Raw genomic sequence first — 20,173 nt, forward strand, 5'->3', positions numbered from 1 at the left:
TTCGTTAAAGGCAAGTCCGCTAGAGAAACGTTCCGTGAGATTAATGGTGTTTTGGTGGATGGTACTCTATCACTTCGAACTGCGGATGAATGGTTTCGACGATTCAGAGCGAGTGAAAACGACACCATGGATAAGTCAGCCGGCGGAAAACCTTTGACGACGAATACCGATCAAATCAAGGAAAACATCGAGTTAAACCGGCATGTGGCATCTCCTTACATCGCCTAGAAGATTCGAGGTAGTCATCAAACCATTTTAAACCTTTTGCAGAAGGCTGGATTCTCAAAAAAGCTTGATGTGTGTGCCGCATGATTTGACGCAAAAAGGTCTTCTGGACCGAATCAACACCTGCGATATGCTACTGAAACGGAACGAACTCGAACCATTTTTCAAGCGGATGGTGACTGGCGACGAAAAATGGATCACATACGATAATATTAAGTGAAAACGGTCATGGTCGAAGGCCGGTGAATTGTCCCAAACAATGGCCAAGCCGGGATTGACGGAAGGTTTTTCTGTGTGTTTGGTGGGATTGGAAGGGAATCATTCATAATTATGAGCTGGTCCCATATGGCCAGACGCTTAATTCTACCATCTACTGCGAACAAGTGGACCGCTTGAAGCAGGCGATCGACCAGAAGCGTCCAGAATTGACGAACAGGAAGAGTGTAGTGTTCCACTAGGACAACGCCAGACCACACACTTCGTTGATGACTCTTCAGAAGCTATGGGAGCTCGGATGGGAAATTTTATTGTTCCTATCCATGGCGAACACCCTTGTTGCTGTAAAGTTGAACTCAAAAGAGGCTTGTTAATAGTGGCTGTCCGAGTTCTTCGCAAAAAAGGAGGGGGCTTCTACGAGGGGGGTATTATGAAGTTGCCGCCTAGATGAAAACAGATTATCGAAAGAAGCGACGCATATGTGAACAAAAAAGCGGAAGGGAGATATTTGACTACCTTATATTGCAGAAACGAGACCACAATCATCCCCAATCAAAATAATAAAATTTAAAGATCCATTATTTTCTTTGAAAAATATAAATTAAAGAACAATGAAATCTAAATAAAATTAATTTATTTTCAAAATGTTTTGAATTTTCATTATCCTTCAAGAAGTTATCGGGTTTTAATTAAACTAATATTTTTATACACCGTGAGCAAAATTTCCACTAAATTGTAAGCCACTCCAATGAAATAAATAAACTGTAAATTGTCTAAACGGTGTCCCAATTTAGGTTTCGTAATTTAGTTATAGCATATTATGTTGTTTCAAATAATATTACTTTATGGACGTAGTAATACATAAGCCACCAATTGGGATATGAGAATAAAAGTCATTTAAAACTCCTTTTGTTAAAAGCTCTCTTGAACAAATAATGTATAATGATTTTGGCTCTTTTACTTAATTGATTGCCATATAACCAATTACATTGGTAGGTAACAGAAGTATATTTGCATGAAGTGAACTCGGCATTTGTTTTATTTTTCATTTTATCCTCCAAATACATATGTACTTGTCCGGATATTGACGGATTTTTAGATATTTTATTCAAACTAAATGCATAGGCTTGTAGTCATAACACAATTTCGCAAAGAATCATTCATATAAAACTACTTACGCTGCAAAAATGAGTAAACGAATAAAAAACTTTAAGTATTAAAAGTGAAGATTAAGTGTATTTCATTAAAAAAGTGTAATTTAAACTTTACATTGGGAGGTATTTAATTTAGTTATAAATATATAAATTAAGATATACTTGAAACGTATTACATAATAAATTCCGAGAAGCTACAGACAATTTTTATAATCACAAGCGGTGGTTAATTTAAAGTTTTACTATTTAAAATTTAAGCTAAAAATTTGCGAATTTTGATGTGAAATAGGTGAAAGATAGGATGATTATATCTATTGGTAGATTCAACCAATACTGTTTACTTAATTGTTTAAAGCATTTAATTTATTATTTATTTGATTGTTGGACGTTTTAATCAAATTTCAATTTCTTAAGATATTAAAATTCTTTTCGTTGTTTTTATAATATCCGTCAAATTTATTAAAGTCTCTGGCGACAGAACCAGTTAACACCATAGCTGGCAAAGCCCTTAGAAACCCATGTAATCCAGATGGTATAGGAGGGGTTTGAGGCACTGATAATCCAAATCTGTTATAAAGGTACGGCATGTTACCAGTAACATTCGTATGAAGTGCTAGGACAGCTTCCAAATCTGCCTCTTGAGATTGAGCCAAAAAGTCACCGAATAATCCACTAGGTATCATACCGAAATGATCAAACGAATCCACGTAAGCTTCCGTATCTCGATTGTATTGCTCAAGAAAATCGCCCAACTGTTTTGCGACCATAGCTGTTCTGGCTTTGCTATTACCACGAGAGTTCTGTGGGTTATGAAAAAGTACTGTCGGTGTTTTAATATTGCCCCCTAACCTATTCAAGAATTTTAAAATTATCTTTTCATGAAAATCTCTCGGTTCATGAGTGATTCGATGTAAAATTGCTTCTAAGTATAATGCGAATGCCTGCCTAGCTTGCAATTGAGTTAGTTCAGAGCCATTATCAATCAATTTTATAATTTCATTGCGTAAACGTTTTCCTTCTTCCTCAGATTTTAATTTAAGATTTTTACTACTAAATGACACTAATGATCCAACGGCTAGTGCACGTTCATATTGACACATTCTTTGTAAAAGTTCATTACTTTCTTTTTTATCATTTGCACTCGCATATAAGCAGTTAAATAAAACTTGGTTATAATTATGGGGTAGGATCATAGAGTACGGCATTTGCCCATGTGCCATTGGAGTTGATATTGGTATTCCTGTAGAATTGTCAAGAAAGCTACCGTAGCGTTGCATGCTATCATCTGTCGGGAAAATACGAACAAATCCACCTCGCCTATCATATTGTAATCTCGCATTTTTAATAATTCTTTGCTCTTCTAGCGTAAGTGTTTGTTGTATAGGGATGGAGCTCGCTGTCAAACGACGTGTGCCGTTACAATTGCCGCTCATGTATTGATCCGCTAATGTAATTCGTCGAGTGGAGTTTATATTACGAAAACGCGTCCATTTGTTGTCGTATTGGGCTCGCATCTCAGTAGAATATGCTGGAATACCAATACAGGTTAAGAGATCCGTAATAAGACATGCTTTTACTTTAGAGTCTAACGGACTATCAACGCCCATTGAGGGAGATAAATTAACTTCCAAAAGCCAAGGTTTAAGACTACTATCTATTAAGATATCAAATCCGTACAATTCAAAACAATTGCTACCACTTGGAACAAACATGCGACAAGCTGATATAATAGTTTGAGCACAAGCAAATATGGATTTAATTATCAAATCTTCAATGTTCCCCATTAATTCATTAGTATTACAACCTTGTGATTTTAAATGTCGTAATAAAGCGGAGAGAGTCCACTTATGACCAACATCTTCAGTTTCGGCATCACTAGATTTAATATAATCTGAGTGATATTTATTAATGCTGTAGTTACAAAGATGCATACAAGGATTCCATAGGTTTTCAGCAGCACGGTCATATTTTACTGTAGCTAGTCTAACAAGACCTTCTTCATAAATATAAATAATTAGTGGATCAAATGACGTAACAAGTACGTAAACACGTAAATCGCATTTATGACCATCGATGCATAAGGGATCGGTAATGTATTTGCAAACTAGAACTTGCTCATCTTGCGGTATTTGATCTGGCTATAAAAGAAGATAATTAAAATAACATTATAGGCTATAAGTGTAATATATGGATGCATATTAATAATGAGCTGTGTTTAGTTATAGATTTTATTTTTTGTTTTTGATCTGATAAATAAATATCTCATATTAACACGGTTTTACTCTCTGAACCACACATTTTTTTCAATCGTTCTTATTTATATTATTTTTTGTTTACATAATTTTAATATAAAATATATCATTGCATAAAACAAAAGAGCGCAATAATGGCTCGATTACATCGAATTTCGGTTGCATGATGGGGCATGAGAATTAGTTTTGTGAAGAATTTTTTAATTATTTAAGAAGTGATTTGATTAAGACAAATTCACTCAATTTTGAAAAAAATGTATTTTACAATAACAGCCATTAAAGTTTAAATTAAAGTTCTGTAAAATAATGTAAATTTAAATAAACTTACTGTATTAACAATAAAAATACCACGTCCACGACTAGAAGCAGCTGGTTTTACAATCCACGGACCGCGATTTTTATTATGCGCTGAAACTAGTTCCTTATATTCAATTGGCAAAACGAAAGACTGTGGTACGATATCAAAATTTTTTATACCACGCAAATGTTGCATTTTCTCAATATTTTTGTACAAACGATCTTTACGTGTTAATTCATAAGACCTATAAATAAGTATGTTAGTTTAATACGCTTGTGTATTTTGTTTTGAAAATGAAGTAATGCGTTGTCAAAAAAGTCTTGCGGTATTTCTATTGAATTTTTTTTTTTATTGATATATCGATGCTACGGCTGCTACTATGCCGGTCTCTTTCGACAAATTCAGCGATTTTATCGCAATTTTCGACGACAGGCCTTCCGGAGCGTGGCGCATCTTCGACCACCTCTACACCAGAACGAAAACGTTGAAACCATCGTTGTGCGGTGGAAATGGAAACTGTAGCGGGTCCATAAACTGCACAAATTTTTTTTAGATGCATTTTTGCCTTTATCGTAGTAGTACTGTAAAATATGCCGTATTTTCTCTTTATTGTGCTCCATGTTTGCGACGCTATAACTCACGAACGACTTAAAAGAAACGACAATCAATCACACACGTGTTAGCACGTGAAATGAGCTTTCCAAAAAGGTATAGCATGACTCAATGCGACGAATAAAACTAGAACTACGCGCTTTCAGCGCCAACTACAAAAATACCGCAAAACTTTTTTGACAACCTATTATTAAGCTTATTTACCTTGGAAAGTGATTAACACGTTGATAAGGCGCAAGATTTCTTAGAATATCAGGTTTGATATGTACTCCTGTCCAAAGAATGCTGAAACTCTCATTTTCCCCGACTTCCGACAAACCATGACAAGCAAAAATTTTTCTCAAAAGCTTGGTTTCAGTTTGCATAAACTTATACTTAATTTTCATTTTATAAGCTGGCATATTCGAGAATTGCATAATAACTTCGTCGTCATCCTCCTCATAAACTTTATTTGTGTCTTGACAAGTTTCGTAGGAATTACTTCGCTCCATATTAGATTGAGAAAACTCTTTTCTAGCTAATACAACTTTTTCGCCAGGATCTACTTCACAAGCCTCGCTGTGAAATTTTGAAATATCCGTTTCCAAAAAGTTAGTAAAATGTTTTGGCAGCGCTACGTTGTCTTTTCGAATAACATCTATAGAAGGTAAACCCTTGTTATAAAGTTTAAGCCCAGAAACGTCCTTTGCAACGAAATCGTTAAAAACAGCGTTCTTCGTATTGGTATCTGAAATTTCATTTTTCGAAGACAATATAATGTCCTTCGATTTCTTTTCTAAACTCTTATGTCGAAAAACAAGTACAGTATCCCGTGATCCTAAGCTTCCACTAGTAATCCATTTTTCTTCCAAAAATTTATCACCAAAGTTATTTCTGAAAAAGTATACATATTTGGAATTATTACTTAGTTACAACGCGAATAAGGTTTATGTTTCTCTTTACAGAAAACAGCTAATGAGAGAAAGAAAATATATTTATATTTTTATATTCTCTCAACATGTTGCACAGAGGATAATTAGTTGTTTCTGTCAGCTAAAACTAAGCAAAACAAGAAAAAACGTTAACTTCGGCTGCACCGAAGCTAATATACCCTTCACAAGTGTCCAGTTTGTATGGAAGCTATATGCTATAGTAGTCCGATATGAACAATTTTTTCGGAGATTATGTTATTACCTTAAGCAATAATCCATGTCAAATTTCGTAAAGATATATCGTTAAATGAGGAAGTTTCTCATGCAAGCATTTGATTCCGATCATTCAGTTTGTATGGCAGCTATATGCTATAGTTAACCGATCTGAACAATTTCTTCGGAGATTACATTGTTGCCTTAGAAAATAATCTATACCAAATTTCGTGAATATATCTTGTCAAATGCAGTTTGTATAGCAGCTATATGCTACAGTAAGCCGATCTAAACGATTTCTTCGTAGATTACATAATTATCTTAGAAAATAACCTGTGGCAAATTTTGTGAAGATACATTGTCAAATGTGAAAGTTTTCCATACAAGAACTTGTTTCCGATCGTTCATTTTGTATGGCAGCTATATGTTATAGTGGTCCGATATCGGCAGTTAAGACAAATGAGCAGCTTTTTGAAGAGAAAATGACGTTTGCAAAATTTTAAAACAATATCTTAAAAACAGAGGGACTAGTTCGTATATATAAAGATAGACGGACAGACAGACAGACGGACATGGCTAAATCGAGTCAGCTCAACATACTGATCATTTATATATATACTTTATAGGGTCTCCGACGCTTAACTCTGAGTGTTACAAACTTCGTGACAAACTTAATATATCCTGTTGAGGGTATAAAAGTTACAAAACGAGATTTAATTTTCCAGAAAAGATGGTACAGAAGATATGAATATGAATCGGTGTAAAAATTGTACTTCCTACTTTAATGTTAAAACCCATATCTCTGGAACGACTACACCAGTTTCATCAAATTTGATACACAACAATATTTTGACATCTTCAGGTTACAATTTTATACTCAATCTATTCGTACCCCAGTATATAACTTAAATGCAAATGAAGATATCGTAATAAAGCTTTGCACAACTCATCTTCTTCTTCTTAATTGGCGTAGACACCGCTTACGCGATTATAGCCGAGTTAACAGCAGCGCGCCAGTCGTTTCTTCTTTTCGCTACGTGGCGCCAATTGGATATTCCAAGCGTAGCCAGGTTCTTCCAACTGAGTGGAGGTCTTCCTCTTCCTCTGCTTCCCCCGGCGGGTACTGCGTCGAATACTTTCAGAGCTGGAGTGTTTTCATCCATTCGGACAACATGACCTAGCCAGCGTAGCCGCTGTCTTTTAATTCGCTGAACTATGACTGACGACATTGACCGTCATATATATCTCGTACAGCTCTTTGTTCCATCGAATGCGATATTCGCCGTGGCCAACGCGCAAAGGACCATAAATCTTTCGCAGCACCTTTCTCTCGAAAACTCGAAACGTCGACTCATCGGTTGCTGTCATCGTCCAAGCCTCTGCACCATATAGCATGACGGGAATTATGAGCGACTTATAGAGTTTGGCTTTTGTTCGTCGAGAGAGGACTTTACTTTTCAATTGCCTACTCAGTCCGAAGTAGCACCTGTTGGCAAGAGCAGTCCTGCGTTGGATTTCCAGGCTGACATTGTTGGTGGTGTTAATGCTGGTTCCTAAATAGACGAAATTATCTACAACTTCAAAGTTATGACTGTCAACAGTGACGTGAGAGCCAAGTCGCGAGTGTGACGACTGTTTGTTTGATGACAGGAGATATTTCGTTTTGCCCTCGTTCACTGCCTGACCCATTTTCTGTGCTTCTTTGTCCAGCCTGGAGAAAGCAGAACTAACGGCGCGAGTGTTGAGGCCGATGATATCTATATCATCGGCATACGACTGCAGCTGTACACTCTTATAAAAGATTGTACCTGCTCGATTAAATTCTGCAGCTCGAATAATTTTCTCCCGCAGCAGCTTGAAGAAGTCGCACGATAGGGAGTCGCCTTGTCTGAAACCGAGTTTGGTATCGAACGGCTCGGAGAGGTCCTTCCCGATCCTGACGGAGCTTTTCGTGTTGCTCAACGTCAGTATACACAGCCGTATTAGTTTTGCGGGGATACCAAATTCAGACATCGCGGCATAAAGGCAGCTCCTTTTCGTGCTGTCGAAAGCAGCTTTGAAATCGACATATTTTACAAAGAAGCTGATGCATGCTCCATATCAGTTCTTCGCCGCCGTGTTTGAATAGCTCGGCCGGCAATCCGTCTGCCCCTGCCGCTTTGTTGTTCTTCAGGCGGGCAATTGCTATTCGAACTTCTTCATGGTCGGGCAATGGAACGTCTGCTCCATGGTCATCGATTGGGGAATCGGGTTCGCCTTCCCCTGGCGTTGTGCGTTTACTGCCATTCAGCAAGCTGGAGATGTGTTCCCTCCATAATTTAAGTATGCTCTGGGCATCGGTCACTATATCACCTTTGGGGGTTCTACAAAAGTATGCTCCGGTCTTGAAACCTTCTGTAAGCCGCCGCATTTTTTCGTAGAATTTTCGAGCATTACCCCTGTCGGCCAGCTTATCAAGCTCTTCGTACTCACGCATTTCGGCATCTTTCTTTTTCTGTCTGCAAATGCGTCTCGCTTCCCTCTTCAACTCTCGGTATCTATCCGATCCGGCACGTGTTGTGGTCGATCGTAACGTTGCGAGGTAGGCAGTCTGGTTTCTCTCCGCTGCGACACGGTACTCCTCGTCGTACCAGCTGTTCTTTTGCACTTTCCGAAAACCAATGTCTTCTGTTGCAGCTGTACGTAAGGAGTTTGAAATTCTGTACCACAGTTCCCTTATACCGAGTTGTTGACGAGTGCTCTCAGAAAGCAGGAGTGCAAGCCGAGTAGCAAATCGTTCGGATGTCTGTTGTGATTGCAGCTTCTCGTCGAACCTTCCCTGTGTTTGTTAACGCGCGTTTTTTGCTACACAGAGGCGGGTGCGTATTTTGGCTGCAACAAGACAGTGGTCCGAGTCGATGTTAGGACCTCGGAGCGTACGCACATCTAAAACACTGGAGACATGTCTTCCGTCTATCACAACATGATCGATCTGGTCTGGTTGGTAGTTTTTCGATCCGGAGACAGCCAGGTAGCTTGATGAGTCTTCTTATGCTGGAATCTAGTACTACAGATAACCATATTTCGGGCCCCGGCGAAGTCGATCAGCCTCAACCCCTTTGGGGATTCGTCGTGGAGGCTGAATTTACCGACCGTAGTGCCAAATAAACCTTCTTTGCCCACCCTGGCGATAAAATCACCAAGCACGATTTTGACATCGTGGCAGGGGCAGCTTTCCTAAGCGCGGTCCAAGCGCTCATAGAAGCCATCTTTCGTCACACTGTCCTTCTCTTCCGTCGGGGCGTGGGCGCAAATCAGCGATATGTTGAAGAACCTTGCTTTGATGCGGATTGTGGCTAGACGTTCATTCACCGGAGTGAATGACAGTACTCGGCGACGGAGTCTCTCTCCCACCTCGAATCCCACACCAAACTTGCGCTCCTTTATATGGCCACTGTAGTAAATGTCACAAGGACCTACTCGTTTCTGTCCTTGTCCCGTCCATCGCATCTCTTGGACGGCGGTGATGTCAGTCTTTATTTTTATGAGGACATCAACCAGCTGGGCAGCGGCACCTTCCAATTAAGGGTCCGGACATTCCAGGTGCATGCCCTAATATCGTAGTCCTTATTTCGTTTGCCATGGTGGGGGGAGGGCTTTTTACGTGGCGGGTCCCAAACCCAGCGCACAACCCTATGTAGGGGATGTTTCGCCTTCTCACTTTAACGCGCCTTCGAACGGATGTTCTCAGGCTACCCAGAGGATACTTGGTCAAAGACCGGAAGTTGTGAGCTGCTTGAGCCATGTGTAAAAGAATCGTTTCTGGCTCCCAAGTGAATGGCGGTCAGAGAACTTTCCTCACTTGCGTGAACTTCTGCACATGACTCCGTCCTCCACTTTGCACAACTAATATCCTCTTGTCAAATATGGCGGAAAGCGTCCTTAGATACCGAATATGTGGGGCTCAGACCGTTGAGCTAAGTTTCTACCCAAAATATCAGACAATCTGCGAGGTATTATAATGATATCTAAATAACATATATTCCAATTAATGCCTCTTGTTGCCAAAAGAGGTGATATCGATTTAATAATTTCTTCATCCACCATACTTGTATACAGTATGTACCTTAAATAAGAAGATTTTCAAAATTTCAGATTGCTTTGCATTGAGCATATCGGTCAATACTTAAAATTATTAAGCAATATTAAGGGAATGTAAATTTAACTGCAGAATGCCCGGGATTAGCTGGACTGATGGACGTTTAGATGCAAGGGGTGTAATCTCCACTAGTCGGTATGCCGAACAGTTAGGGTCGTTTGCGGGTAAATTGTTTAAGCGGCAAAGGCATTTAACTGAGAATTAGGGTTATCTTCTTGCGTAAATGGTGAGTGCTGTGCGTATGGATCCAACCCCTGGTCACCAGTACTTAGCAGTATGGTTTGCTTCGCTTCCTTATCCATCGGTGTATGCCAGCGGCTGTACACTCTTATTTAAGATTGTACTTTTTCCATTTAGTTCTGCAGCTCGAACTATTTTACCCAAGAGTAGACTGAAGAAGTCGCCCGAAAGGGAGTCGCCTTGTCGGAAACCGCGTTTGGTAGCGTGCGGCTCAGAGAGGCCCTTCCCGATCATTTGGCATTGCCAAACGTCACTTTACACGCCGTATTAGTGTTGCGGGGATACCAAATTCAGACATCGAGGTAAAAAACAGCACTTTTAGCCTTTTACCTCGATGTCTGAATTTGGTATCCCCGCAACACTAATACGGCGTGTAAAGTGACGTTTAGCAATGCTGTCAAAAGCAGCCTTGAAATTGATGAAGAGGTGGTGATTCTCTTTCTGGGGTCTTTTCCAAGATTTTCCGCATGGTGACCATCTGGGCAGTTGTTGATTTTCCAGGCCTAAAGCCGCACCGATAAGGTCCAATCAGTTTGTTGACCGTGGGCTTTAATCTTTCAAACAGTACGCTCGATAGAACCTTATATGCGTATGTTGAGGAAGCTTAGCACACGATAATTGGCACAGATTGTGTGGCCTCTCTTTTTGTGGATTGGGCAGAGCATACTTAAATTCCACTCGCCGGGCAAGCTTTCGTCTATCCTTATTCTACAAATAAGCTGATGCATGCTCCTTATGAGTTCTTCGCCGCCGTATTTGAATAGCTCGGCCGGGGGGGTTCAACAGGAGTATTCTCCGGTCTTAAAACCTTTTGTTAGTCGCCGCAATTTTTCGTAGAATTTTCGAGCATTACCCTGTCGGCCAGCTTGTCAATCTTTTCATACTCACGCATTTCGGCCTCTCTTTTTTTTATGAGCAAACGCGTCTCGCTTCCCTCTTCTGCTCTCAGTATATATTCCATTCCGCTCGTGTTGTGGTCGATTAACGTTGCGAGGTAGACAGTCTGTTTTCTCGCCGCTGCGGCACGGTACTTGTCTTCGTACCAGCTGTTCTTTTGCATTTTCGGAAAACCAATGTTTTTTTTTTACAGCTGTTCGAAGGAAGCTTGAAATGCCGTCCCACAGTTCACTTATACCGAGTTGCTAATGAGAGCTCTCAGAGGGCACGATTGCAAGTCGAGTAGAAAATCGTTCGACTGTCTGTTGTGATAGCAGCTTACGGATGTCGAATCTTTCTTGTCTTTGTTTATGGGCGAGGGCGTGTCTGGGGTACAACAAGATAGTATTGCGATTCAATGGTACGACCTCGGAGCGTACGCTCGTCTAAAACAATGAAAACGCGTCTTCCGTCTATCTCAACATGATCGATCTTGTTGGTGGCTTTTGGATCCGGAGACAGCCAGGTAGCTTGATAAATTTTCTTGTGCTGGAATCTAGTACCATATTTCAAGCCCCGGCGAAGTCGGCCAAATTAGGAATGTTTCATCGTGGAGGCTGAATTTACTGATCGTTGTGCTAAAGATATCTTCTTTCCCTATACTTACACCGAATTTTCACTTTTTTATATGGCCACTGTAGCAAATGCCACAAGGACCTACTCGCACTTCTTGGACGCCGGTGATGTCAGCCTTTATTTTTACGAAGACATCAAACAGCTGGGCAACGGAAATTTCCCAATTAAGAGATCGGTACGACCAGGTACGTGCCCTTAAATCTTCATCCTTAATGCGCTTTCCATGGTCGTCATCAAAAGGGGGTTTATCTTGTTTCATTTCCATTGGGGGCGTTTTTTATTAAACCTGGAGAGGGATGGTTCGCCTTCACACTTTAGCTCGCCTTCAAAGGGATGTTTTTTGGCTACCCAGAGGATACTTGATCTAAGACCGAAAGTCGTGAGCTGCTTGAGCCATATGTAAAAGAATCGTTTCTGGCCACACCCAAGTAAATGAGAATCAAAGAACTTACCTCGCATTCGTGAACTGCTACACATGACTGCATCCTAGGTACATATTCCTTCAAAAAGGATGACGATGAGAACAAAACCGTCAATAGCGACCATTATCGCGCCATGATAACCGACTATTTGATGCTTGAAATTAAAGCGTGTCATGCCGGCGACATTTGGTTTCAATAAGACGGTGCCACTTCCTACAGATCGCATCAAACGATAAATTTATTGAGAGAACAGATAATTTCGCGGTTCTGGCCAGTCACCATCCCACTTCGACTCAGGCCTTGGAGGAAAACATAACCCAAGTCATTCCCTAGTTACCTGTCGAAATGCTCGAACGAGTTATTGAAAATCAATCATTGGATGTATCATCTGAGACGTAGCCGCGGCCAACATTTGAAAGAGATAATCTTCAAAAAATAAATGTCAACATAATGTTCTTTTGAATAAAGATTCCCCATTAAATTTGGAACCTCGAAATGTATCACCTTTTATATACTACATATAAAGAATATTTGTTATTCTAGTCCATTAGTGTTGCCGTTACGTAAAAAATTACTCCGATTTTGACTTCTACATATTGTGAAAACATAAATGTTCGAACTTATTCGACTTGTTTTCATGCAATACGCGAGTTACGTATACCAGACGCTTTAAACAAAGAGATTTACATCATGCTCTAATTTCAGACCGTAAAATATGTTCAAACTAATCAAATGCTGAGTGGATATTCCAACTCACTTCGACGAGTGAAGGAAAACCCAGCATGTATTGAATTTGTTTTATTCTCGAATTAAACATTTTGAAAGTGTGTATAGATGAACTTAATTAAATTTTTAACTATGAAGCTCCATCAAAGACCAATGTTTATCGATGATAGGGTGAATTCAACCAAGGTCGTAGATCACTCCAAGAAGAATTTTGGGTTTACACGTATGAACCGAATAGTAGACAGCAGTAGACTGTGTGGGTTGTTCCCGGAAGCATTTCAAAGCAAATGGTTGCCTCTATTATTGGAAAAAAACTAGACCACTGAAACAACTCAGAAAACGTACTAAATTCTGAGTCGAATAGAACGATTTGTTTGGCAGTTTTACATGTAATCAGGAAAACTAATATACCCATTGAGCCAGAAATAGGCCTCAACAAAGTTTGAACAAAATTTCGGAAATTTCGGACCTTGTTGAAACTTTTCAAGAGTGAAACGATGTGGCTTCGGAAGGTCGAGTGGTTTTAGTTCTTGCACAAATTGTATTTCATACGCTTTCAATTTAAGATCCCGACGTAAAATACGCAAAGTCGTTCCATACGTCAGTTCGAGATGCTGCGAACGACGTCGAATCGACTCTCCACGGTCTTCGTGTACACTTTCAGCTACGGCTGGTATATTTTCTTCACCGCGTGCTGGTCGTGGCCTTTTCGGTCGAATATTATTCAATAATGAATGCTGGGTCTCAAGGTGATGGTGTGGCGGAAAACACACTCAGTAGCGAATAAGTTGTGCATTATTTAAACGAAGCGCGCGAGTTTTCGTAATATAATTGATGAAATACCAAACGATAACATGACAGCTTGACACGACTCACGCGACAAAGGCTGAAAAAAGTACCTCTACTTAGATCACCGGTTATGAGTCAAAAGGCTTAGGGAAGGCGAAATTTTAACATTGGCGCGTGAACAGAACTGAGAATTAAATCAAAACTATTCTCAGAAATTTACATTTTTGACTTATATTTTTAAACATTTATACACAATCATATTTATTAATATAAATAGCGTTATACAGATTTTATGAATGCATACAAAACTGATAACATTCTAATTAAATTATGCAATTTTCAAAGTAATATTTACAACAAAGTGTAAATCACACCTACTTTTTAAATAATTATGTTTGGCAATATAATTTAATTTCATATACATATGTATATATGCTATGTGTATACTAAATTAGGGTGTTTTTTTATTTTGAACTATTCATTTTCTTCAATCCCCTCATGAAATTTCCTTGGAATTACTCTAAAAAAAATTCCCTGAAAATTTTAGCCAATAATATTAGCATTAAGTACTCGACCAAGGCATGTAAAAATGTTCTATTGACAATTTTAGACACATATTCCTCAGAATTCAACACTCTACAAAAGTGCCCATTGCGAGAAAGTCGAAATTCACACCGATGAAGTAATACGGGGCTCTAAACCTAATTTTTCCACGAAACTTGCATTTTTTGATAAAAAAAAAATTACTCATAATACTCTTTGCCTTATAGCAAAATGACTCCTAATTCATTATTCATCTTCAAATAGTCTGACCTTCCTTATGATTTTTTGAATACTAAAGTATACACATGGGAATCAAATCCTGATTACCAAAAATGTCTTGAGACAATTAGCAAATTGATAGTGGTATATAATATCGCTGAAAGAGGATTCGCTGTTACGCAGAAATTTAATGAAGCTTTAACTCATAATGAAGATGAAAGGCAAAAAAATTTTCAAACAGTACATAATCATCGCACACAGTATTCATTATGTACAAAATCAACGTACTCAAAGAAGAAAATTTCTTAAAATATGATTAATTGTATGTTTAGTTAATATAATAACTAAAGTCTAGCGGTATTTTTATTGAAATTGAAATGAATTTTTGATGACTCATGCTCAGCTCTTGACCGATGCTACGGCTGCTACTATGCCGGTCTCTTTCGACAAATTCAGGCCTTCCGGAGCGTGGCGCATCTTCGACCACCTCTACACCAGAACGAAAACGTTGAAACCATCGTTTTGCGGTGGAAATGGAAACTGTATCGGGTCCATAAACAGCACAAATTTTATTGGCGGCTTGAGATGCATTTTTGCCTTTATCGTAGTAGTACTGTAAAATATGCCGTATTTTCTCTTTATTTTGCTCCATGTTTGCGACGCTATAACTCAATCAAACACGTGTTAGCGCGTAAAATGAGCTTTCCAAAAAGGTATAGCATGACCCGATGCGACGAATAAAACTAGAACTACGCGCTTCAGCGCCAAATAACGAAAATACCGCAAGACTTTTTTGACAACCTATTATATTTACTGTGGTTCAATTTCGTAATTTCTTATGCCTTAATTATCTTTATAATCTATTAAAATAACAATAAAATAAGTAACTTTTTTTTAAGATGAAATTCCATTTAGCTATAAATTGAGCTTAAAAATTTATGAAAATTCCATACAGTCTTACTTATACAAGCAAAGCCTAGTATCTCGGGAAGTATTAATGATAGCGATTTTGCGTTCGGAATAATGATTTTCGTGTATTGTCAATGAAAAATTCTTACATGCCTTGGTCGAGTACTTAGTGTTAATATTAAGAGCTCAAATTTTCAGGAAATCTTTTTAGAGTTTTTCCAAGGAAATTTCATGAGGGGATTGAAAAAAAAAACGAATAATTCAAAATAAAACAAGAAAAAACGTTAACTTCGGCTGCACCGAAGCTAATATATCCTTCACAGGTGCATTTCTTTTAGAAACTATGTGTTCAGTTTGTATAGAAGCTATATGCTATAGTAATCCGATCTGAACAATTTTTTCGGAAATTACATTGTTGCCTTAGAAAACAATCTATACCAAATTTGGGGAAGATACATTGTCAAATGTGAAAGTCCCTCCAAGAACTTGATTCCGATCGTTCAGTTTGTATGGTAGCTATGCTATAGTTAACCGATCTGATCAATTTCTTCGAAAATTACATTGTTGCCTTAGAATATAATCTATACCAAATTTGGTGAATATATCTTGTCAAATGTGAAAGTTGTCCATACAAGAATTTGATTCCGATCGTTCAGTTTGTATGGTAGCTACATGCTATAGTTAACCGATCTGAACCATTTCTTCGGAGATTTCATTGCTGCCTTAGAAAATAATCTATACCGAATTTGGTGAAGATACATTGTCAAATGTGAAAGTTTTCCCTCCAAGAACTTGATTCCGATCGTTCAGTTTGTATGGCAGCTATATGCTATAGTTAACCGATCTGAACAATTTCTTGGGAGATTACACTGTTGCCTTAGAAAATAATATATACCAAATTTCGTGAATATATCTTGTCAAATGTGAAAGTTTTCCATACAAGAACTTGATTCCGATCGTTCAGTTTATATGGCAGCTATATGTTATAGTGGTCCGATATCGGCCGTTCCGACAAATGAGCAGCTTCTTGAAGAGAAAATGACGTTTGCAAAATTTCAAAAGGATATCTTAAAAACTGAGGGACTAGTTCGTATATATGCGGACGGACGGACAGACAGACAGACGGACATGGTTAAATCGACTCAGCTCAAAATACTGATCATCTGTATATATACTTTATAGGGTCTCTGATGCTTCTTTCTGGGTGTTACAAACATCGTGACAAACTTAATATACCCTGTTCAAGGTATAAAAAAAACTAATACTTCATAAATAGTAGATAGTAGATAGTACCTTTCATAATATTAATATTACATACAATTAAAATTCAAATCAAGATATTAACAATTATCAATACTTAGTAGAATCAATCGTTACAATTATTTAAAAACTTTTAAACTAGGCTCCTTCTGCGTCGATATGTGCGTTTTATTGTGAACTCAAGTTAAAATATTTTTTTGCTGTATCAGGAGTAAGTAAGCTGATGTCAATAATCTTTTTCGTTCTGGTCAATATATTGGTTCAAAGTGGTAACACCAACGGTGATAATATTGTTTTCGGGGATTCCCCAATGACACTTGTAGGGTATCATTGTATTTCTCTTTCCTTCAGAGATTGGAAGTGTCACAGACAGTTTTAACAAGTGAAAGGCATTCGTTCGTTAACAAGCAAACGGAGCAGTCGCAAGCAGGAATTTAATTTTTCTTTTCAATATTTTTGTTTTCGTACAATAATTATTTTAAAATACTTTTTGTATTCGTTTGATAACGATTTAAAAAAAAGTAATTTTGGACATTCTTGATATCAAATAAAAAACTTGGACATTCTTGACTTCTCAGAAGTGGGATACCAAAATCCGAATTATACGAATTTTTGAAAAAAATACGTTTTGGGAAATGATTTTGCAAACGATGAGAGCGCCGGCGTAACTATCGAACAAACGAAGAAGAGAGGAAGGAATTATTTGGCAATGAGAAATTATCAAATGATGTCAATAATCTTTTTCGTACTGGTCAATATATTGGTTCAATGTGGTAACACTAACGGTGATAATGTTGTTTTCGGGGATTCCCCAATGACACTTGTAGGGTATCATTGTATTTCTCTTTCTTTCAGAGATTGGAAGTGTCACAGACAGGTTTAACAAGTGAAAGGCATTCGTTCGTTAACAAGCAAACGGAGCAGTCGCAAGCAGGAATTTAATTTTTCTTTTCAATATTTTTGTTTTCGTACAATAATTATTTTAAAATACTTTTTGTATTCGTTTGATAACGATTTAAAATAAAGTAATTTTGGACATTCTTGATATCAAATAAACAACTTGGACATTCTTGACTTCTCAGAAGTGGGATACCAAAATCCGAATTATACGAATTTGTGAAAAAAATACGTTTTGGGAAATGATTTTGCAAACGATGAGAGCGCCGGCGTAACTATCGAACAAACGAAGAAGAGAGGAAGGAATTATTTGGCAATGAGAAATTATCAAATGTAACGAGTATTGTAAGCACTTCAATGCCAGCGAGAAACGTAAATCGCCAACGGGCAAAGAGTGAACGTAAGTCAGTGCAAACGGTTTTATATCAATATCCCAAAGAGAGGCAGCAGAGAGTTGTCCATGGCAACGGAAAAAGTTTCAACGAATAAAAGGGAACAACACGAATAGAACGAGTAATCGAAGAACAACGGTTGAGAATTTTGAAAAAAAAACTGTAGACAGAATTATCAGCAGCATATTTTTCAATTTTTGGAAGTCGACGAATAAAACTCAAACGTTTGAGAATTCTCAAAAAAACTGTAGACAGAATTGTTAGCAGCATATTTTTTCAATTTTTAGAAGTCGACGAATAAATTTCAAAATGTTTGAGAATTTTAAAGTTCAAACAGCACGGAAACGACGGCAAGTGAAATGTATGCTATGCAGAAGTAAATGGACGAGATGCTTGAATTAGATGGCGACGAAGGAGACGACGAATCGTCCTTGCAGGACGAAAGGTCAGGAGAGGCCGAGCTGTCACAGACAGTTTTAAGAAGTGAAAGGCATTCGCTCGTTAACAAGCAAACGGAGCAGTCGCAAGCAAGCGCTGGAAAATAAATTTAATTTTTCTTTTCAATATTTTTGTATTCGTACAATAATTATTTTAAAATACTTTTTGTATTCGTTTGATAACGATTTAAAATAAACAATTTTGGACATTCTTGATATCAAATAAACAACTTGGACATTCTTGACAGAAGCATTTATCAGAAAGAATTAAATAACACAGTTGTTCGCTGGCCATTCGTAAGCCTGTGCTCTGTATGAATTTTGAAAAAAACGATACTAATACTATCGATAAGGGACTTGAAATTGAAATTCGCAAAAAAGCATAATTTTGGAAAACGTTTCTTCAAAGGTTATTCGATATCATACTGACACTAGCAAAGAGTTTTTTGACTTTGAGAGGACATCAACAAGACTTAAGTCAGGAAGGATACTACGGAAACTTTCAAGAATACTGATTTAAAAAATGCGTGGGGCAAGGCTATGATGGAATCAGTGTGATGAGTGGTATAATGGTGTACCAAAACATATTAAGGATATCCAGCCTAACGCAGAGTACGAACATTGTGCCACTCATAATTTAAATTTTAGTTGTGTAGAAATACAGATTTTTTTCGCAACGTTGCACGATTGTACAACAACAAAAATGTTGCGAATTTTTCACTACAAAAATTTATTTTTTAGTTTCTTTTTCCTTCGTTCAAGTTCTAAGGTAAGGTTTTAACTAAAACACATATTTTTCACTTTAAATGATTCTGTAAGAATTTATCCTGCCAACGCGGGCGCGTCTTTTTTCCCGAAAACTAAAGCTAAAAAAAAAATTGTGAATATAATTGTTATTTAGTCAGTTGACAAGTCCGACCTTTATATAATAAACCCTTGAATCTTCTCTATTTCGTTTTATTAGCCTAACATACAACAAGTATTAATTGTAATTTATACTGTTTAATATTTTTATGGCCTGCACTGAATTTTTAAAGTATTTGTGTATTTCATATTTTTATTTGATAATAATACCTACAGTTTACACAGTAGTTGGGCCCCATTATTTAATTTGCCCCAGGGCCCAGCTACGCCACTGATATACCTATACAACATTTTATAATAATATCCCAAAACGCTAAATATATTACAATAGTCGTAACTTTCATAATATAAAACTTGCAAATATCATGCACATTAGACCTGACGCAGCTTATATGAGATTTTTTTTTTTTTTGGAATTTTGAGTACGGGGATTGGTCAAATATGCAATTCGATGTAATAATTCATGTGGTAAATTTTTAACTCGATCAGAGTGTGCCAACCTGTGCCATAATGAGGTCAAAGGTCAAAATATAGAAAAACACTTGTTTTTTTTACTGTTATCTGTTTATTTATTATATATAGAATGTAATGACCTCATTTTTCCTCAATATTTTGCATAGTGATTTTTTCGATATGTCCAATAATGATAAGAAAATTTATAAATATTAGAAAAGAGTAAATTAGTAAAAATTCCATTGAACTAAGCCGGGCCACTGACTACACAAATTATCTGCACAAGACTGTTGTTGGAATTGAGTGGAATTGCGTGAGTGAAATTGCGCAGATAATGTAGTCAGTGGCCCGCCTAACGGTAAATTCATACATTACGGTTCACATACGCCAATGTTGATTATTATACAGACTGAGACGTGCAAAAAGAGCTTTTAATATTTTGTCATTGCGAAATTGACTGTGGTTAAGAAAGGGTCTTTATTAAAATAATT

At 37.6% G+C, this 20,173-nt stretch overlaps 1 protein-coding gene across 13 annotated transcripts in view; it reads right to left on the reverse strand.

Annotated features, from left to right (window-relative positions):
- Window positions 1-1,657: 1,657 nt before the first annotated feature.
- LOC126764471 (tubulin polyglutamylase TTLL5) overlaps window positions 1,658-20,173 on the reverse strand; it is a 244,951-nt gene continuing 226,435 nt past the window's right edge. For all 13 annotated transcript variants that reach the window (XM_050482145.1, XM_050482147.1, XM_050482153.1 and 10 more), the window contains 3 exons: window positions 4,962-5,630; window positions 4,176-4,389; window positions 1,658-3,733 (listed from right to left, as the gene is read on the reverse strand). In XM_050482145.1, coding sequence (XP_050338102.1) covers window positions 1,997-3,733; window positions 4,176-4,389; window positions 4,962-5,630 — 2,620 coding nt within the window. In that variant the 3' untranslated portion in view covers window positions 1,658-1,996. The remainder of the gene's footprint in view (window positions 3,734-4,175; window positions 4,390-4,961; window positions 5,631-20,173) is intronic.

This window comes from Bactrocera neohumeralis, unplaced genomic scaffold, assembly GCF_024586455.1.
Source record: "Bactrocera neohumeralis isolate Rockhampton unplaced genomic scaffold, APGP_CSIRO_Bneo_wtdbg2-racon-allhic-juicebox.fasta_v2 cluster09, whole genome shotgun sequence".
In the NCBI taxonomy this organism is placed as follows: Eukaryota; Metazoa; Arthropoda; class Insecta; order Diptera; family Tephritidae; genus Bactrocera; species Bactrocera neohumeralis.